The following is a 23637-nucleotide window of genomic DNA, read 5'->3' as shown; positions in this document are numbered from 1 at the left end:
AAAAACAAAACAGACTATACAGGTATTCTGGGGAAAATGGTCAAATAAGCGCATGTAGTTCATAATGTATCAAAATTAAGAATATTGTTTAGGTGAATCTCAGCAGTAGAATGTTTGAAAACTAGTAAGCATACATGCAATTACACATGTGCATTCAGTTATAATGTTATCCTGGGCAGATACAATGAAACATTAAATGAAGTGTTATTATTCATTGATTTTTCAACATATATCATATATATGCCATACACAAATACAAAGTTAGTTTAAACATATTTATTTCAAACAATGCATTTTTGTTTACATATAATTACAACAATGTTTATAATTCGTACATGTTCGAATAGGATAGCAACGAAAGACAAAGTCTTATAGAGTTCTTCCCCTATACAATAATAGTTTCATGTTGTCATGGATGTACATGATTTAAAAAATAATAACATAAGGGTAAAAAAAGAAAGACTCCGTATATATAGTTTCAAGTGTGCAACACAGATAACGGATTGACACGTGAACAATGTAGGAGAGAAAGTAGCAGAGGTTTGGAAAGAAAGGAGATGTTTTGAGAGGCTTCTTGTGTGAAAGGGGAGAAGAAGGGTTTAGAGTCGTTCTGCAGCATATTACGAATCAAATCGCTTACTCATGAAAATAAATTTATGAACTGCATCAGCTATTTTAGTATTGATTAAGAAGTCACGAGTGGTGTCTCCACATAATATAGTTTCAATTGAGGGCAGGGAATACATCGATATTAAGATTATAAGTTCACCGCGAATATGTTCATACTGAGTGCATTCCAGAAAGTAATGCGACGTCGTTTCATGAAGTCCGCATATACATAACGAAGAGGAAATAATATTGCATCTGAAGAGATGGTCATTTAAGGCGCTACACTTTGTTCTTAAGCGCGTGTGTAACATTAGAGGGCGTCTTTCACCGTAGGAAAATAATGGATTTGGAATCGGTCGATCTGTGTTAATAAGCCTTTTGAAGGAATGGATCGATTCCGCGTTCTTAACGTCATCGGGAAGATTATTCCATTCAGATACAGTAGATGGTAAGAACGAATTCGAAAACAGTGATGTTCGCGCTTGAATTGTTTGGAGATTAGACGCATTTCTTAATGAGTAATTGCTACGCGATCCAACTGTTGCGGGTAAAAGGGATTGTAAGAAGTTTGGTACATTGCCAGAGTACATTTTATACATTAATATTAATTTATGTTTGCGTCTTCGTTGACTAATAGTTTCCCATCCTAACTCATACAGATCTTCTAATGGGACTAAACGCGTGCAACCAGATACTATTCGCGCTGCTTCGGTTCCGATTTTGTCAAGTTCATCTTTTTCATAATGCGTACAATTATCGAATACAGCATCTGAGTATTCCAAGATTGGTCTTATAAACGACACGTATATTTTCTCCAGAGTCTTTCTATCAAGCATTATTTTTAATTTACGCATTATATGAATTCGTGTCCAAGCCTTTTCCTTTATGAAAGATATATGCGCATGCCAGGTACAGTCATTTGAAATAAAGACACCTAAATGCTTATGGACATCAACAGTGGGTATATTTACGATCTGCATAGTCAATGGGGGATGGGATAGTTGATTTATTTTGCGGGATATGAGCATTGATTCCGATTTTGATGGGTTGAAACATACCAACCATTTATCAGCCCAGCTTGATATTTTATCAATGTCTGACTGCAGTACGTTTGCAGTTTCGTTTGGCGAGTTAACTACCATAAATAGGCTGGTATCATCAGCGAACAAATGAATGTGTGCTTGTATGTCAGCGATGATGTCATTAATATACACAAGAAACATAAGAGGCCCTAAGATAGAGCCTTGAGGGACACCGGCGAGAATCTCGATAGGGGCTGAATGCGCTCCCGGTAATATTACTTTTTGTTTACGATCAGAGAGATAATAAGCCAGCAAATATAATAGATTTCCTCGAATTCCTGCTTGTTGTAGTTTAAACAATACAACTTTATGCCATACTTTATCAAAAGCTTTACTAATATAAAAACAACAACTCTGACTTCAAGGCCATTGTCTAAGGCTCTGCAAAATGTGTTATAAATATAAGTTAACTGATTAGCAGTCGAGTCACCTGGCGAAAATCCAGATTGAGTTGGTGCAAAGAATGAGTTCGAACGAAGAAAATTAAATATGTGTTTATGTAATATCCTCTCAAAGACCTTCTCGATAGTGTTAAGAAGTGATATGGGTCGATAATTGGACGTTAAGGAATGGGTCTCTTTTTTTGAAGATCGGACACACATTTGCGATTTTCCAACAAGAAGGTATTTTGCAAGAAGTAAGACAAAGAATTAAACAAATCATACAAAGGGTAACTTAATTGATGCATTGCCTCTTTGAGGATACGATTGTCTATTTAATCAGGACCGGACGCTTTTCCTATCTTAAGACATTTAATTGAATCAATAATCTCCTCCTGTGTTACATTTATAGACTGAAGACTGTTTACGTTTGTATTGTGCATAGTTGGAAGTTCGTGGTTGCTTTCATCAATTGAACACTGGCCAGCAAAATACTGGTTTAGCATATCAGCTTAACTAATGTCATAAACTACAAAGCTGTTTGTTTGGTCATCGTAAAGAGGTGGAATAGTGTTATTTGATTTCGTAGGAATAAATGTGCGAAGGGTTTTCCACCAGTCTTTAGCGCAAATGTCGGATGACTTTAGTTTCTGTGAAATATTGTTGAAATATTCTAATTCCGAATTGCGTAAAAGTAATACTACCTCATTCCTAACATGACGGAAATTTGACCAGTGTATATCACTATTGGATTGTTTTGCTTTTTGGTATAGGCGTTTCCGTTTTCTTTATGTTATTGTTTATCCATGGAATATCACGAGAACGGATACAAACATTTTTGTTCGGAATGCATGTGCTTTAAATGTGTAATACTGTTTTAGTAATATTTTCTGCGTAGATATCGACATTTTCGCATTTTAGAAGACCCCAATTTGTATCCGTCATTATTAAATTGTCGTAGTTTCGGAAAATATCCAATATTGTAACGCCAGATGTGTCGATATAACGTTTTACATCTTGGTTTGGTAAATTTTAATGTTATGAAAACCGGGCAGTGGTATCAAACAGTTTGATCTAAAAAGGGATCGCCTGTTCCAGAAATAAGTACACTATTCCGGTTACTTACAAAAATTAAATCAATTATAGACGCTGTGTATTCAGTATAATGTGTTGGTTCGTTTATAAGTTGCGTTAAGTCATGTTGTTGACATAAATCATTTATTTTTTGTGCCGACGAGTCAGCGAGAGCATTAATATTGAAATCACCTGTTATAATAATATCATTTATTTGTGTGTCTCTAGCTAGCCCTATAGAATCTTCAATGGAAATCATATATGATCTAGCCGCACTAGGCGGCCTATAGAACACTCCAAAAAGAATTGATTTATGTTTTGAGGGAAAACTTCAATCCATATACAGTCTACGTTATTTACTTCAAGATCATGTCTGCGTTTGAAAACAATACTTTCATTAACATAGATAGCAACGCCACCATGAGAATCTGATGGGCGATCCTTACGAATTGGTTGGTGGAAGCCATCAAATAGGAGATCAGTAGATGAGATAGAGCTATTGAGCCATGTTTCAGTAAAGCCAATTGTTTCAAAGTCGCGTAAACCTGAGTAAAGAAGATCTACTTTGTGCATTAGACTTTGTATATTGTAATGAACAAAACTAATGTGGCTTGCAGATGAAGAATACCAGATGGAAGTGGAACTGCTTGCATCTGTATCAACAGATTGATAAGACGAAGTAGGTCCTGGGTTTGGATGAATATCACCTGATCGCATTAATACTTTAGAGATCCAGCAGCATAGTACGACACACAAGAGACAATTAAGGAGCATTTTGAGAAAAAGAATGTCAGTGTATATGTTTTTTCCTATCAGGACACGTTTGCGTGGGTGTTCGATTATCAGAGATATATAAGTACACATGCGTACATTAATATGTAATTAGAAAAGGCTTGTTACATTAAGCCATAATTGGCATGCGTATAATAAGTGTATGAATAGCGAGAAAATAGCTGGTGATCTATATGCAACCATGACAGCGTTTATTGGTCTCTGTTTTATGTACGACATAATAATATCCTCCTATAAATACGAGATGGCCAGAAACGCTGACATGATACGTTGGTTGCATTCGACAGTAGTGCAATAATGCGACTGAGTTGGCAATAGGATTTGATAACGCCGTTTGCTACAGAACTGCTTCAAATAGGAGCTTAAGATATAAGAGAGATAAGAAGATAGGAAAGGAATGAAGAGAACGATAGAGGATTTTGATAACTTTGGTATCATTTTCATGATATTTGAAGTTATGTTGGGTGTATAAATAAGCACATGAATAGTCACCAAGGATTGGCAATCAAACTGGGAACCAATGCAATAGTGAAAAATACACGTGAGCAGAACAATAAAAAGTGTAAGCAATTAACTATAGTAAGCGACACCATAACGATGATAGTTTACGAAAAGGTACACTTACACATATTATAATGTGAAAGCATTACGCAGAATGCAGGAATATAGTGATACAATGAAGGCATGCAATATGAAATTGTATACACTCAAGATTTCTATAGTTTGATGTAAAAAAGGTATACGTAACATCATCACTTTTTATCACAAATTGAATTCTAAATAATTTTGTTTTTAAATTTCGTTTAAGTTAACTAAGTCATCGTTTAAGTATTATGTGGACAACAAAGAAATCAGAACAAAACATAATTTAAAGTGTCAGACAAGATAAAGGTTTATAATTATTTTGTTTTTGTATAATATTGAAAGCACACGTAAGAACAAGGGATGGTTTCACGCAAGCCCGCACACCAGACACATACAATACAACTTTATATGTATTCAGATGCATCATTGCACAAGCCTATTAGATAATAGACCTATACGATGCAGAGCCCGTTAACAAGTACTTTACATGTTACATGCGTTGTTTTGAAACTTAAACAAAAATCATTACACCATACAGAGACCCTTATAGAAAAGCGAAAAGAAAAAGCCCCAAGGTGTAATTAGCACATTTTCTGACAAAAGCATAGGCAATTGATCGTGAGATATGTTATGTTTCACCGTTAGCAAAGACAATGTGTGTTGTCAATAAGAAAAGCCTGAAATCACCACGCGTGTTAAAAACAGATTGATTAGTTTTGTTACGACATTATACAGTAGAAAAAAATGAAATTATTTATCTATATATAAAAGTAGACTAAATAGAATAGGACATATGATTATAGCTTTAGACGTGTAATATTTTACTCAAAATTAGATATTGCATCCACTACTTTTTCAAAGCTTTCAAATAACAATATTATACATTCGTTTTGTACAATTTGACAATATCATATAAATCGTATATATTTAAAATAACTTACTTGCAAATTGCTAAATCATACATTGTACAATATGGCAATATCATATAAATTCTAATTCATATTTAAAATAACTTACTTGCAAATTTCAAAATCATAAATTTTTTAATATTACAATATCAGATAAATACAAATTCATATTTAAAAACAACAATCACCGAGTGACTTTGGAAGATAGAGTAAGTTGCACATATACACTAATTGAAAGTATGGTGTTACAAACTTAACTGTTTATTGCAAAACATAACTTTTAAGTTCTTTTTCTACTTATATGTATGATTATTGGATTTTTTTAACGTTAGTTTTACATGCAAAGCAGAATAATGTTTAAATGATAGGATGCCAGTTTAAAAAAGTACATATAAAACAATGTATATTAACAGTATCATACACATAAAATAATGACATGTACTATTTTACTCAAAATCAGATATTGCATCCACTATTTTTTTCAATAACTTTCAAATTACAATATTATACATTGTACAATATGACAATATCAGATAAATTCTAATTCATATTTAATAATAACTTACTTTCAAATTACAAGATCATAAATTGTACAATATTACAATATCAGATAAATACAAATTCATATTTAAAATAACAATCGCGAAGTGACTTTGGAAGATATAGTAAGTTGCACATATACGCTAATCGATGAGAAAGTATGGTGTTACTAACTTAACTGTTTATATTGCAATACATAACTTTTAAGTTCTTTTACTACTTATGTGTATGATTATTGGATTGTTTTTAACACCAGTTTTACATGCAAAGCAAAAACATGTTTTTATGATAGGATGCCAGTATAAAAGGTACATATCAAACAATTTATATTAACAGTATCATACACATAAAATAATGTTTTGCAAGTTCATTAAGGCTATACTAGGTGGAGTATTTGTTTTACGTTTACGTATTGGGGGGGGGGGGGGGGGGGGGGGGGGGGTGTCAAACCGTAAATAGTATAGTCCTGAAAAGTACAGTAGAAGGTATTTTCAAATTATTTTAATTATTTATAATTTATAGGGTACGAGTACAGCTTTTTTTTAGAAATCAATTACAACAATAGAGTTTGTTTTGGTATTTACGGGGAATTAAATATAAAATATAGTTGAAGGCACTAAGAAAGCACTGTCGTGGTGCAGTGAAAACTAGCGGGACTATTAGATTAAATCGGGCTTAGAGAGAACAATGCAAATAGTTTAGACAATAGCGTTTATCCCGTGAATTTCGTGCTTATAGATTAGAATATTATTTTTCAGTTATAAACTGCACAAAAAGGAATAGTTCCGTTGCATTTAATTGTAATTGTCCAACTCGATTTCGCACGTAAAAAAGTTTGATCTTCGGCTCACCATTTTCAATCACCCGTATTAGAAGTGTTCCGTCAGCAGACCAGGCAACTTCAATTTTTGGGGATTTTGCTAGTCCACGCGCGACATATAACAGTTGGGCACGACGCTGAGTCAGGTCCTCATTTACAAAGACCCGGTGTAACAGGCCATTTCCCCCCCCCCCTGGCCACTTTTTCCCCGGGGAAAAAAGGGACTAGTCCATTTTTCCCCGGGGAAAAAGTGGCCTAGGCCAATTCTTCCCCCCCTAGTCCAATTCTTCCCCCCCTTATTTTTCATTTAATATATCTTTCCGTCTACACCTTTCGTCCAGTTTTCCCCCCTGGCCAGTTTTTCCCCCCTAACATGTAAAAGTAGTTTTAATATCAGAGTTTGATTGAGAGTTGCTAAAACTGCCTCCACACCCTTATCTTTTATTTTACTTATCTTTTACATTTATATTTCACTTTTCTTCCAGTTTTTCTCCCCTGGCCAGTTTTCCCCCCTACCATGTACAAGTAGTTTTAACAACAGAATTTGATCGAGAGTTGCTAAAACTGCCTCCACCCCCTTATCTTTATCTTACTTATCTTTTACATTTATTCTTCACTTTTCGGACAGTTTTTCCCCCCATGGCAAGTTTTTCCCCCGTAACATGTAAAAGTAGTTTTAACAACAGAATTTGATTGAGAGTTGCTTAAACTGCCTCAACCCCCTTACCTTTTATTTTACTTCTATTTTACATTTTTTCTTTACCTTTCTGCAAATTCCCCCCCCCCTGAAAATTGGTAAGAATGTTCATCTCAATGAAATCTAGGTTAAGTTAGGGAAAGTGGGTCATGTGTGTTCCAAAACTAGGTCACCAGACCAAATCACAGAAACGGTTAGTTAACACTCCAGAGGTCACTTTTCATACCAATCTTCATGAAAATTGGTCAGAACCTTCATCTCAATGAAATATAGGTTGAGTTTGAAAGTAGGTGATAGGTAGTCAAAAACTAGGTCATTAGGTCAAATTATAGAAAACTTTCGTTAACTCTCTAGATGTCATATTTTCTTCCTGATCTTCATGAAAATGGGTCACAATGTCCATCTCTATCAAATCATTACCTGAGTTTGGAAGTTGGTCATGTGCAGGCAAAAGCTAGGTTACAACTAAGTCAAATCATACAAAATGTTTGTTTGCAATCTAGAAGGAGTTTCAGGTGAGCGATACAGGACCCTCTTGTTCATTCACTTTTAGGCCATTTTTCCCCCTTGGCCAGTTTTTCCCCCCTACCATTTGGTTTCGATCCAAAGACCACTTTTACACTTAATTTTATCTTTTGACAATTACTTTGGGGGGCGAGGGGGGGAATTGGCCGAGGGGAGAAAAATGGCCAAGAGTCATGTTGCTATTAATTCTTTAAGTAGGGGGAGGGGGAAATTGGCGAAGGGAAGAAAAAAAAATAAGAGTAATGTTGCTATTAATTCTTAGGAAGGGAGGGGGGAAAGATTGGCCGAGGGGCGAAAAAAGTGCCAAGAGTCATGTTGCAATTAATTCTTTAAGTAGGGGGAAAATTTGGCCAAGGGGGGGAAAGATTGGCCTGGGCCATTTTTTCCCTGGGGGAAAAAACGGCCTAGGCCAATCTTTCCCCGGGGAAAAAATGGCCTAGGCCAATTTTTCCCCGGGGAAAAACTGGCCGGGGGAAAAATGGACTGCTACACCGGGAGTATTCTGCGTGTGTCTTGAGGTTCCGTCGTACGGAATACAACTTTTGCCTTGCACGATAGCTGATTAATTTAGCAATGATGGGTCGCGGTCGTCAAAGTTGGTTGTGCTGTGTAAAAAAGGCAGCGTATAGAAAATTAACCATCACAAATTAAACTAAAATCAGCTTAGTCATTTAGGTATAATTTTCCATGTGTTGCTAGTCTATGTTTGCTCATTTGAGTTTGTGTTTGAGACAATTATTGTATTTTTAATTGTAACAATTAATATACATAGCCTATAAAAATGGGATACACATTCCTTAATAATTTTCTCCAATCTGCTCCAAGTTCAAATACAAAATACATTTATAAAGACAAGAACTCACTGATTGTGGCAATGGCGTTTTCTCAACTGTTGGCTCAGATTAAAAAAGCAAAGAAAATTGTACATCAGGAGAAGAATATACCTAATCACTCATACCAAAAGAATAGATTCATTAATGAGTAATCATCCTTTGTCATTAGTAAAATTATAGGCATTAGAAACACGAAAAACCCCAAAACCCTAAAAATACTTTCAGTGTTTCTATTTTTGTTCAATAGTATTTCAACACTTGTTTCGCATATATTAAATGTGACATGCATGATGCAATTAAACAGTAAGGATGCTGGTTCAAGCCTTTTAAGTGTACATTTTTATAGGTTTTCCAAAAAAGAAGCATGGACAGATACTATTATATATGCAGTCAACAGCATGCCTTAAGACACTGATTTAATTCATTATATTTTGTATTATCATTTCTGTACATTTATTAATATGAGTTCATCTGTAACTTGAACTTTTTTTACGCAGGATGTTGTGATCATATCATGCATGCCCACTTGCATATATAATGTTACACTACACCAATATACTTATGAGCTAAATTTTTAACTTTACACAAATATAGCATACTCATATAGAACGTGTTTATATATGACACAATAATCGAAAAAAGCAAAGTTTCTTGCATACTTTGGTTTAGAAAAAGGTGATTTTCTTGTTACAATAAGCATTTTTTGGCCATAATATATGCAAGTTAATATTTGTGTGCGCTGAATTTTCCAACTGTTCATCTTGTTTAAGACAAAAAGAAGTCTGATTATATTAATATAATTGTTCAAAAACATGCATGTACAGGCTAAAAGAACAGTTTGTTGCATACTTTGGGTTAGAAAATTAGTTATTGTTTTGTTAAAATGCAAATTTTAGGACATAAAATATGCAAGTCAATATTTTTATTTTATAACTTTTCCTACTGTACATCTTGTTCAACATGTATAGCTTACTTATAATGTTACTGTTTTCAAACAAGCATGCAAAGGACTTGAAGCAATGTTTTTGCATACTGTCGGTTCAAATATACCGGTAGTTATTCTCTTGCGCAAATGTGGATTTATGGCCATAAAAAATGCAAGTAATTATTCTTGGATGTGCTCCATTTTCTTACTGTTTATCTTTTCAACCTGTATATCTTACTTATAATGTTATTTTTTATAAACAGGCACTACAATGCTTAAAGCAATGTTTCTTTCATAATTTTGGGTTATACTTTTGTTATTGTCCGAATGTGCATTTTTTGCTGTAAAATATGCAAGTCAAGCGTTTAAGTTGCTAAACGTTTAATATTTCCCACAAATTTTAAAAATTTTCCCATAACGCACATTTTAATCTTTTAACTCACCAACTGTTCATCTTCTTTAACAAATATAGCCAATTTAGAATGCTATATTTAAGATAGGTTTTCACAGACTAAAACATGCTTTGGGTTGGATACAAAAAATCAAATGTGTATGTTAAGCCGTAAAATATGCAAGTCAAGCTTCTTGTATGCTGAATTTATTCAACATGTACAGGTTGGCTTTAATTTATCTCCTTCATGTATCAAATGCATCTATTGAATACTAAGTTTCTTGCATTATTTAGGTTAGAAAAGTCTTTTTTATTGAAAATTATTGTATTTTTCTCGTATACACATATTACAGGGCCTCTCACGACGTTCGTAACCATAGTAACGTACATTATCTATCACCTTATATCACCGTGAAAACGTACATTACACCGTTAAATCCTTATGACATCTATGCAATCAACAGCATGTTTAAGAGGCTGACATTATATCGTGATAATAATAATAATAAGCATCGCTTTTCGTACATTTATTGATATATTTACATATGCAACTTGCACTTTTTACGCCGGATGTTTTGATCGCTTTGCACTTGCGCACTTGCATATTTTACAGGTCTTGCAGATTTCACGCTACAACGGGATCTTGCGGTAACCAAGGTCTCAAAAACCAATTTTTGCAACCGTAATGTGTCACTTCGCGTATCGCGTGAGACCTGAAATCAATTTTATGCGTTTTAAACAGACAATAAAAGAGTCAGTGTCGCCAATGGCAGAGGACATCTCGTTTATTCTCGTTCATCTTGTAATATACTCCGCATCCCATCTTATACCTCTTAAAGTGATATTATGGGCATTTTTCACTATTGAATTGAGGTGAAAAATATTAACATGTTAAACGAGTTAGTTAAAATATGGTTACTGACCAACTACTGACACTCACCTTGCTTCCAGTTGTTAAAAAATATATATGATATTCGATATTTTATATGACTGGTGAGTCCTCTAAGCCGTAATGATCCGTAAAACAAAAAAGTGTCTTTGTGCCGTTTGAACGAATCTGCACTAAAACGAGATTTAGATTCACATCGTAAATCGAATTATTTATGTCGTCAGTTGTCAAAACGAAAGTACGGTTGATATTCAAATGCATTATTTTTCTCTTTCCGGGCTATTGATTTAGTATGTTGATGCCGCATTAGCAAATATAAGTGTAAATGAAGTGAAAACACCAAAAATAAACAACGGTTGCGATATACACCTATAAACTGTTAGATGCCCGTAATATCACTTTATGTTCGATATTTTACATGACTGGTGAGTCCTCTAAGCCGAAATGACCCGTAAAACAAAATAGTGTCTTTGTGTCGTATGAACGAAACTGCACTTAAACTTACTTTAGATTCGCATCGTAAATCGAATTATTTCTGTCGTCAGTTGTCAAAACGAAAGTACGGTTGATTTTCAAATGCATTATTTTTCTCTTTCCGGGATATTGTTGTAGTATGTTGATGCTGCATTAACAAATATAAATGTATATGAAGTGAAAACACCAAAAATAAACAACGGTTGCGATAGACAACTATATACTGTTAGATGCCCACAATATCACTTTAAGTATTTAAGTTCATATGACCATTTGACCAAGAGAGTCAACTCGAATAATATTTTCTTTAGCTTATACACGAGTTGCTTTTTCTTCGTTTTGAAAATTACCACGAGCTTGTCTCTAATCAAGGTTAGAAAACTGATTACTAAAAAACATAGGAACACGCAAAACATACACACAGTCAAAACGGTCAGTTCTACACTTGTCGTATACCAAAATAATTATATATTTATTTTCCGTTTGCATCACGACCGTTTTTATTGTTAAACTATAAGCGTAGCTAGTAAGATGTTAATCGACGTTGGAGAAAATGAAAGTATCAATCAACTATAACAATGTTTATGGATCGATGCAAACAATAAATGCCTAATTGTTAATGGTCTTCAAAAATCGTCTATAAATAGTTATTATAATTCAAAGGATCGTTAATTAGAACGTTTATGGAGATTTGGAATCGATCGTTCAAGTTTTTTAATAAAAAATAAGTAAACATTATTTAATTCGCGTCTACAATATTTGATTTTACCTTAAATACAATTACTTAAACATAAAAATGGTAAAGAAACTTAATTTGTCTCAACTTCCGCGCAGAGAATTGACTCGAACCAGCATTGTATGTGAGAGCAAGGAACAACAACTCTGTTTTTTTACATGATTCTTTATTTTAAATTGGAACACGTGGGGTGTGGTATTATTTTTCTGCGATATCTGAATAAAAATAGAATCCGGGAAGTCGCACGTCGACAAATGGCTCAACTTATCCCGAAACAGATTTAACAACATTACCAACGTATACATCCAGCAATCTGACCTAACGTGGGTCAGCGACATCACACGATTGAATTAACCAACGTTGTGTTGTTAATATAACGTATGTATTATTTACGGTACGTTTATTTTGTAGGGTTTGTCAGTTACCCGTGTTTCTATAAAAACCTTCATTAGGCAAATAGAATCTCTTGAAAAGTTTCGTTTTGTGCATTTTTTTCACATCGTAAAATACTTTAAAAACATTCTCAGGGATACTCCGACTATTTAGTCCTTCAAAAAACTATGCCTTATTAATTTGAATTCATAGTTGTCTTTGACTGATTTCAATTGTTAGTATACAGCTGATGGGCTGAATCAATCCGCACAATATGTATGAAACATTTTAATAAGCACCATTACTTTAAATGTTTAAGTTGCCAAATTTGGTATATAGTAGCATACTTCGCCTCCTGTTTTACCTGACACTGAGAGCTTGATGAATAATTAAATCTGTTAATTAATTTATTTCTTAAAGTACTCTTAAACTTTTACATGAGGAACCTACAAACGTAACAGCAATCGTTTTAGCATTAAATTTAAGTTAATTAGTGTAAGTATGTCAGATCGTGTCAAATTACGTTTACAAAATTAATTATTTTAATCTCTTTTCTCGTCAACGGAAGGTTAAATGCAGAGATAGACCTCTGTAATGATGACACCGCGCTAAATGGCGTCGACCTTTCCACACCAATGTTTGGTTGTGTGTTCTCATGACATTTCGCGATATATCTGCCTTTAATTACAAAAATCAATAAGTGTCAGTATGTCCTCGAAAGTAACCGAATACATATTATATAAGCGATCAAACCGATCTTTAGACATCATGAAGGCAACAATACACATTTGATTTCAAAATAAAAACGCGTTTAATTTTCTTCCAATGTAATCACTTCTCCAATCTGCTTGATCGTAGAATAAAGCTTTCTTAAAATATAGTGTAAAAACAATTTTCCTAAAATTCACCCATACGGCATCAAACATTGACATTATGCCCTAAACAATAATCTGCGTTTTCCTTTTATTCCAGTATCCACTATACCATTTTGAATAATCAGTGATCAATTTGAAGTATTCTCAAGATATTTCGCGGACGTGAATTTAGTTTAAAAGTTTTATCATTAATTTTTTATTCTTCTACCTCAAAATTGACAGGCATTTTTTTGTCCTGCCAAGTTACCATCATTACAATTTGTATGGCTTTATGTAAAACAAAAAATTAAAATTACCGAGATATGGCGCGGAAACGCATGGGCTACGAATCGACCGACCGACCGACGGAAAAGTGCAGAGCAATATATTCCGATTTTTCGAACGGGACAAAACAATAATTAAGCCGTTTATGCCTATAGTAGACTCTCCCATCCTTCTAAATTGGATCAATTTATTTCCAAAATTAGGGATGTCTAGTATATTTATTTCTATATTTAGAACATTTCTTACAGAAATTCCTTTAAGCAAACAGCGCAGACCCTGATGAGACGCCGCATCATGCGGCGTCTCATCTGGGTCTACGCTGTTTGCCAAGGCCTTTTTTGTAGGCGCTAGGCATAAATGGGTTAAGCTTTCATCAAAGGTTATTATATATATATATATATATATATATATATATATATATATATATATATATATATATATATATATTTCATTGTGATATAAATGTCAGGTATGTATTTGTAAATATATAGTTTAGAATACTGTGAAATACATCATATCCAACCGAACGTACCACTCTTTCAACATAAATTAGAAATAAAACAGACGTATAAATTACACTATTTTTGAATAAATGTGGTATTTAAGCGTTAAGATAATGCCACTCAAAGAAGTATTTGCTTAATGTGTCACTTAAATAGACCTCTCCGTCGAAATGGTGATATTAAATTCTGTCAACTAACGGTGATTATGCACCATATTAACTTTTGTGAAAATGAACTGCATATTATCAATACAGCATATTCGTACACGTTTAAATTGAGCACACCATTGCAGCTTTTCTGATGAAATATATATGAAAGCATTTCATTTGCACTTGAATAATTCCATTGATTTGATTCATCTACATATGTGTCAGCGATACAACACGTTTGACATTTAAAGCAAGAATTCATATTTCGGTTCTTCTGACGGATTTAACAGGCTAATCTTGGACGACACTTTACGCACATGCATTCAACCCCCTTTTCTCAGAGCACGGCCAATTTTTATAAATGGATCATGCGTCACAATAAAAGCCTAATGTCTTTACCGCTAAATCGAACTCACTCACACCACACTTTTTTTCAAAAAAAAAAAAGGATTACGGAATTCATTGTTGTCAGGGACGACGTAAGACAAAAAGATAAGAGCCTTTTCTACACTAACTACACTAACCACATGGCTTTTAAAACAGACCACAAACTGTGTTTTTTCAATCCTTTGTGCGTCTGAATTCAGACAGTCAGTGCTCATTTAACGAGACGAAACGATATTTTGAGTCGCCATTTTTATGGTTGCGGTCAAAAAATGACGGGATGATTGTCGATAACAAAGGCAATCTGACAGTGCAAAATGAGTGTGTAAAATGGCTGTTAACTATTATTTGCTGATATTTGCGCTGTGTTTCGTAATGATTATACAAGAAAATTAATTGTATTTCGAGAAGAGGTATAGGGCATATATTTCCATGATTTTTTTCGAAATAAATAAATTATTAAATAGAACAACTGTAATATATATTATCTTTTGAAACACAACTTCAACTACTATAAACAATTTAATAACACACTGCTTCATTTTCAATGAGGTAATATGCATGTCGTATGTAGCATAAATAATTGCGAACAACTTAAGTTAGTATTACGCGTTGCAAGTCGGTCTGCTCTTACCTACGCTAAGAACGATAACCACTGCATCTGCCGCACCTGAGGCTATTAATAGATGCGGGAAAATCTGCTGGTTTAACAAGTATAGTGGGATATTTCGTAACCTCGTTCATAGTGCATGCTACATGTACTACATCGGGTTAAATTTGATATTTCTTGGAAACATTTTTTTGTTCTCAGCAGATAGCTATGGCGCACCAAAGGAGTCGAATCTTTAACTTCTGCTGCAGTAGAAAAAAGCAGCTCGAGCAGCATTTTTTTCTGCTGCAGCAAAAAATCCTGCTCGACCAGCATTTATTTTTAGAGTATGGCATCAGCCAATCAGAATCAGATTACACAGAGGCATAAATCATGCAACGTTGGAGCAACTGATCAACCAAATTTGCATGTTCCTACATGACTTATAGATTTTAAAGCTTAATTATTATTTTATGAACAACTACGAAAGAAGGATGAGAATTTAATAATAATTGATTAAAACACAGATTATGAGTTTGTGAGCAGTTTTTCTTAAGTTATTGTCTGGTTTATTTCGTTTCCGTAGAGGTAGCTTATGTCGTCCGTTTGTAAGCTTAAATTTGATTGGCTAACGGGTTCAAGGGCTTATTCTAAAAATAAATTCTGGTCGAGCAGGATTTTTCTGCTGCAGCAGAAAAAATTGCTGCTCGGGCAGGAATTTGCTGGTCGAGCAGCATTAAAAATATCTTTTAAAAAGGTAGTCGGCGTTAATGTTGTCTTTGAAATAAAGTTTGAAATTTACATTTCTAAATAGTTAAATTAAAAACAAAAGTTTCACTATTGTTTTTGTTTGCATATGTAAGTCGCATATTCACCGCATGAAATGTGTTTTATCATTGTCAAACCACACATTAGTGTAAGTGGATAAAAATATACTACGAGAGCGCACATCATATGTGTCCTCACATGCCTTATCATGAGTATATTTCTCCACCATCGAAATATATGGTATGTTAATATTTGATTTACACGCAGTTTATTCGGCACATTTAAATCACATTTTCATAGCCGCGTCATTCGAAAATGGGTGTTATGCGTCTCGGCAAGCGTATCTTAAGCCCAACATGTGCATTTGCGCAATCTGGTCAGCGGCGATGCTGTTCGCTATAAAATCACTCAAGGAGGTATGGTCTGATTATGCATCTCCTGACCATACTGAGAGATGCGCAGGTTGAGTGGCCTATATATATGATGGGCGCATGTGGAATAAGACACATTTTCGCATGACGAGGGTCATTAAAAATCTCATTTCGATTTGTAAATGGCACATTTTAGCAAATGCTTTTCGATACAAATTGAATTCAAAATAGCAAACATGTTAAAAAGGGCAGCTTATCCAGGCGTTCAGGAACGATTTGCAGACGTGCTGACCGAGAAAGGCAAACATGTGTGGTTGTATAAGTAAATGATTTGCCTCCTATCGTGACACTATACTATTTCGGTAAAGTGTGTTTTCTCATCTTGAAAGCAAAACTGTGTTCCTCGATAGCCAATTATATATTCCCCGGAAGATTTAGTGAACGAGTACTGACTCTGAAATTCTGCGAGATGGATTTTAACGCGTAATTCTAACTGGGCTACAATTTGTGTCGTTTGAACATACAGGCAGTAGTCCGGAATTCATTACACTGAACAGCGCTACATCCTTTGCGCTGAGCATATACACAGTGATGTAGCCAAAGTTCAGAGGTTTTAACTCGAATCAGCCTATGCAATATTCGAAAATATTCATGCGTTTCTGCTGGCGTTACGTAAAAGTCATTTAAGGTGAAAACTGGGTAAAACAGCTATGCCGAAAAAGCGCATTAGTGCTCTATACCTATGTTTAGGTCAGAGTTGTTGACACCGTGTGAACTGCTAGGGTAACAAGTAGTGCATAAACAAAGTACGGGTAAACAGGGCTGTCTTTATGACTATCTAATTCGTGAGTAAATAGTATTGCTCGCAGATTTATTTTTTTATTCCAACAATATTCATTTAATATGATGGTGATTGCAAAATGTCTTTATATTCAGTTTCAATTTTGAATGGCATGTGTTCATTTCAAACTTGCATTTAATTTTGAAAAATGAGTTGCGCCTTAAATAATGCAATAGCGAACAACTTCAGTGCCTTCAGCGCTTTGATTATAAATACGTTATATACACCTCAGCGCACGCCTTAAATATTCAACAACACTATCGTAAACATCACGTTAGAAAGGCAATTGGTTCATTTTTCAAAGTAACAATTTTGAAAAAATTGCAAAAACATTCCATGATTAGACTAGTATGCGAACGTTCGCCAGGTTTGTGATGTTTTGATTTGTAAACAAACGGTGATGAAGCATTGACCCATTTATGCCTAGCGTCTAGAAAAAATGGCCTTTGCAAACAGCGTAGACCCAGATGAGACGCCGCATCATGCGGCGTCTCATCTGGGTCTGCGCTGTTTGCCAAGGTCTTTTTTCAAGACGCTAGGCATAAATGGGTTAAAAGTTAAAACGACTATGCATGTAGATGCATTGTTCGGGATTACAGAACACTCACTTAGTATATGTGTTTGTTGTGCGTGTTTTTTTAAACAAACATATATACGCATGGGAAAGTTTGAGTACAAACTTTATTTTTTCTTTAGAAACAGTATAAGCAGTTGAATTTGTGTTGCACGAATGATAATTCAGCACAGTATGGTTTATAGGATCATATCATGTCCGAGAGTAGAAACAGCGTTAATGCGATCGCATATTATAGTACAAATACAACTAAACATGCTATTCGTATTAACAATCTGTTCAAACAAATAGCCAGAATGTTCACCGAAATACTCTTCTAACGTTACAATTAGATTGGTCATAGTTTCTCGATTACGTATTCACTGATTTCTTCAAAGTATGGGATACTAACAAATGACTACTTTTTAACGGTAGATATATCCAAGAACTTGTATTCGAGCTGATCCACAGTTTGATGAATAATCAGTAAACATGTTATATGACTCTAAAATAAAAAGTCACAACATGGCACTATCTAAACTTTACATCAGATAAACTATCTAACCCTAAATCTAAACCGACAGCAATAAATTAGTACCCTCTACTGGTTACTAAATTAGTACGCTTTCCTGGTGGTTACTAAATAAGTACTCTTTCCTGGTATCATTTATGTTAACTCATTTCTCTGATGACTGGCTTACCGAACACATTTATCTTATCAAGACACCATGCTATCAATTCCCTGTTACGGGTTAATGCAAGTTTTCGTTAGATACAAAGTGTTGAAAGAAGTGTCTTCACACCCATGTTCAACTCGTCATAGGGCTTAATTCTTCTAAGATGGTTAAATCTTAATACCGGAGCAATGTTTGGTTATTAGTAAAGTCGTACTTGTGAAATGCATAAGTTGCACGTACTAAACGAATGTGTGTCGAATATTTGATTTTACGATCGCATTGTCTTCAATCGTCTAAACCCATTTATGCCTAGCGTCTAGAAAAAAAGGCCTTGGCAAACAGCGTAGACCCAGATGAGACGCCGCATGATGCGGCGTCTCATCAGGGTCTGCGCCGTTTGCTTAAAGAAATATACTAGACATGGATCCAATATAGAAGGATGGGAGAGTCCACTAGGCATAAATGGGTTAATAAACACACGTACATACACGTACGCTTTTCAAGACAATACGAGCGTGCGTACTTTATTGTACGCATTCTTTCATTTGCACGTACAGAACGAGGAAACACACTCGCACGTTGCACAGAAGTGTCAGAACGTAAATATTGTATGCCACTTTGTAGAACATGTTTTCAAAATCATGAAAAAAATGTAGAAATTAATTACGCCTTTTTGAAAAATTAGAATAAGCGTTGTGCAAAAAGTGCCATCGAGTCCACACGGAAACATCGACTGGAATCGAACTAGATATTATTTCATTCAAATTGTCTTTAAGTTGTCGATAAAAACTATTCGCAGTATGGCAGTCGATCAATTTTGTTTTCAAGTGATGGTGATGGATAGTCGTAGAGGAATAATTCCTGACTGAGCAAAACCATTTGACTGTCACATGTCAATCCTAGAACTTGTATATGATAGGATATTATGCTAATTATAATTTGAACTAAAATTCAAAGAACACGTGTTGTTATTCGTGTCAATAGCTAAGTGACAACAATTAGTACAAACAATGGTCTCTTTATGACTGTAGAGTTTTCAAATTAAATTTCGTGTCGTTGTACATTGTAAAACAGCTTCCGATCTTTTACATGCCAGCCATATATCAGCGTTCCTTTGTATAAAAATGTTCACATAAATAATTAAACTTGATTTACCTAAACGCGTTAACGCGAATGGAAATACTAAATTCAAGAACGAACACAACTACTAATCGCAAATTGTTAACATAGTTAGATTGGACACTGTATTTATGATGGCAGCTTATTACTACGAAATATGACCACCTTATAAAAGAAGCATCACGCACATAAACGCACATAAAACAGCAATTAAAGTCATATTCTTACATTCCAATCGTTGGTTTTAAATGGTGAATGATTTATCTGGTACAAACATAATTAAAAATAACGTGTTCAAGCAAGTCAAAAGGTATGTAAACGCATTTTTTTTTAGACAATAATCATCAAAACGAGTAAATATCAGACAGTTACATCCTTTTAAAGCCTGGCGACTGGGCTATTATGAACCGAACAATGAATGTGTTGATGCATGCCTTTTATTGATAAACTTTACTATTAATAAACGTTCGAGTCGCCATTTAAATTGTTTTATACGACCAGACAAATGTCCTTATTCATACTACATGTTGCAGCCAAACGCAATGTTGCCGCACTTGGGCATGATGCAAGCAATGACATGATGCAGCCCAATGACACAATGCAGACCTATGACATGATGCAGACCTATGGCATGATGCAGCCTTGTGACATGATGCAAGCAATGACATGATGCAAGCAATGACATGATGCAAGCAATGACATGATCCAGCCCTATGCCATGATGCAGCTCTATGACATGATGCAGCCCTTTGACAGAGGCAGACCTATGACACGATGCAGCCCTATGTCATGATGCAGCCCAATGACATGATGCAGCCCTATGACATGATACAGCCCTATGGCGTGATGCAGACCTATGGCAAGGTGCAGCCCTATGACATGATACAGTCCCATGGCATGATACAGCCCTATGGCCAGGTGCAGCCTTATGACATGATGCAGACCTATGGCATGATGCAGCCCTATTACACAATGCAGACCTATGACATTATGCAGACCTATGACAAGGTGCAGCCCTATGACATGATGCTGACCTATGACATGATGCAGCCCTATGACAAGGTGCAGCCCTCTGACATGATGCAGCCCTATGGCACGATGCAGCCCTATGACACGATGCAGCCCTATGGCAAGGTGCAGCCCTATGACATGATGCAGCCCTATGGAAAGGTGCAGCCCTATGACATGATGCAGCCCTATGACATGATGCAGCCCTATGACACGATGCAGCCCTATGGCATGATACAGACCCATGACTTGATGCAGCCCTATGACATGATGCAGCCCTATGACACGATGCAGCCCTATGACAATGTGCATCCCTATGACATGATGCAGCCCTTAGTCGTGATGCATCCCTATTACATGATGCCGCCCTATGACACGATGCAGCCGTATGGCAAGGTGCAGCCCTAAGACTTGATGCAGACCTATGGCATGATGCAGCCCATATGACACGATGCAGCCCTATGACACGATGCAGCCCTATGAAATGATGCAGTCCTATGACACGATTTAGACATATGACACGATGCAGCCCTATGACACAATGCAGCCCTATGACACGATGCAGCCCTATGAAACGATGCAGCCCTATGACACGATGCAGCCTTATGGCGTGATGCAGCCCTGTGACACAATGCAGTCCTATGAAACGATGCAGCCCTATGACACGATGTAGACCTATGACACGGTGCAGCCCCTATGACACGATGTAGCCCTATGACACGATGCAGCCCTATGACACGATGCAGACCTATGGCATGATGCAGACCTATGACTTGATGAAGCCCTATGACACAATGCAGCACAATGTCATGATGCAGCCGTATGACATGATGCAGCCGTATGACATGATGCAGCCGTATGACATGATGCAGCCCTATGACACGATGTAGTCATATGTCATGATGCAGACCTATGACTTGATGCAGCCCTATGACATGACGCAGCCATATGAGATGATACAGACCTATGACTTGATGAAGCCCTATGGCATGATGCAGACCTATGACATAATGCAGCACAATGCCGTGATGTATCCCAACGACACGACACAGCCCAATTACGAGCTGCATTCAAATTACTTGATGCAGCCCAATGACATGATGCAATCAAATGACATAATGATACAGCCAAATGACATGATATAGCTCTATTTCATGCTGGTGCCATTTGACATGATACAGTAATATGTAATAATGCAGAACAATGCCTTGATGCAGCCCTATGATATGAAGCAGCCATATGACATGATGCAGCACAATGCCATGATACCGTCCAATGACATGATGCAGCACAATGACATGAATAAGACATATGGCATGATGTAGCCATATGACATGATTCATCCCTATGTCGTGATGCAGCCCTATGTCGTGATGCAGCCCTATGACATGATGCAGCCTTATGGAATTAGACACACCAATGGTATGACGCAGCCCTTTGACATGCTGCAGTCCTATGACATAATGCAGACTAATGACATGATGCAGCCCTATGACATGATGCAGCCCTATGACATGATGCAGCCCCTATCATATGATTAAGCCCAATGGAATTAGACAGACCAATAGAATGATGCAGACCAATGCCATGATGCAATCATATGACATGATGCAGTCATATGAAATAATCCATACCAATGACATGATGCAGCCCTATGTCATGATGCAGCCCTATGAAGTGATGCAGCACAATTACAAAATGCAGCCCTATAACATGATGTAGCCCTATGACATGATAATGTCAAATGACATAATCCTTACCAATGACATGATGCAGCCATATGCTATGATGCAGCCCTATGACATGATGAAGCAAAATGACATAATGCAGCCCTATGGCACGATGCAGCACAATGACATGATGCAGCACAATGACATAACGCAGCCCTGTGACATGAAAAAAGTAGCCGGTACCAGGGCTCGAACCAGTGACCCCCGGAGTCCTGGAGTTAGTCTGAAGTAAAAAAGTATTAGCCCTCTCGGCTATTCCGCCGGGTGTACACAATTGAAGTATTTTATACCTTATATAAGCAATCTTCGTAGTTTCGTAAATTTAAACGACAACAACAGAACTGTCCAAATTATTCAATCGTTTCGCGTTGCAACGCTTTATAATTTGTAGGTTTTTAAATCGTCAAAAGATACATATAATGGCTATATTGGACTATGGTTAATGTTCAGTAATACTGTTTCCTCACAAATAGCATAACTAAAACGAATATTTGCGAATCTGAAACAACTTTTTTCAATTTTGTCAATTTACCAAACCGTGAAAAGACCCCTTTAAAAGAAGTATCTTAACGAAAATCAAATATACGCTGAAAGTGTCTTCAATAATTAGGCTGTGCGGACTGCACAAGTTGATCGGATTCGACACTTTGCGCACACGCATTAAGGACGGTTTTCCCAGAGACAAGATTATATTTACTGACATACATTTAAATTCGCAAAACGATTTGTGAATGAATTTCATTCGCAGTTTGATAACTACGTCGCGTCGATTGATCTTTTTACCTGTTGACAGCGCAACAAGTTTGACCTTTCAAATAACACTTCGTTTCTCATTTTGTTGTCATAACAATTAATTTTGGTGAGTGATCGGCAATAAACGTGCATACGAAACAATGATTGTGCAAAAATTGTAGACATTGTAAAGGGCTATTTGATAGATTCGAAGGAAATTGTGCAGGTTTGCAATCACTTCTATTTTATTAGTAACCTTTCTGCGTTCGGAATAAAAACAAATATCTAATTGCATAGTAATGCTTACCTAAATAATTGTACAAATAGCACAAGCAGTGCCCATAGGGGGTAATCACGTGACGATCAAGATGGCGACGTCCGTGTCGAAACAGGTATTTTTCGCCGTTTGATACCCTTTATTCCCATTGTTTAGTTTGTATCA

General features: G+C 35.8%; 2 protein-coding genes across 3 annotated transcripts in view; one reads left to right on the top strand and one right to left on the bottom strand.

The window, feature by feature from the left end:
- The window catches only part of LOC127877524 (adhesion G protein-coupled receptor B1-like), a 469993-nt gene that overhangs the window by 387975 nt on the left and 58381 nt on the right, over positions 1-23637 (bottom strand). The window lies entirely within an intron of this gene.
- Positions 20500-21623, top strand: LOC127878417 (uncharacterized). The gene is made up of 2 exons (XM_052424942.1): positions 20500-21129; positions 21444-21623. Exons 1-2 carry the CDS (start codon positions 20500-20502, stop codon positions 21621-21623), a joined length of 810 nt encoding a protein of 269 aa, XP_052280902.1.

The sequence above is a fragment of the Dreissena polymorpha genome, chromosome 4, assembly GCF_020536995.1.
Source record: "Dreissena polymorpha isolate Duluth1 chromosome 4, UMN_Dpol_1.0, whole genome shotgun sequence".
NCBI classification, from domain to species: Eukaryota; Metazoa; Mollusca; class Bivalvia; order Myida; family Dreissenidae; genus Dreissena; species Dreissena polymorpha.
The sequence above is the reverse complement of the archived record's forward strand: the minus strand, read 5'-3'. Positions and strand labels throughout refer to the sequence as shown.

What these genes read in the sequence shown, in the direction of transcription:
- LOC127878417 (XM_052424942.1), top strand. Translation starts at nt 20,500, where the DNA reads ATGCAGCCCTATGTCATGATGCAGCCCAATGACATGATGCAGCCCTAT. An exon ending in CGATGCAGCCGTATGGCAAG is followed by an intron (nt 21,130 to 21,443) that starts GTGCAGCCCTAA and finishes GACACGATGTAG; the next exon opens with CCCTATGACACGATGCAGCC.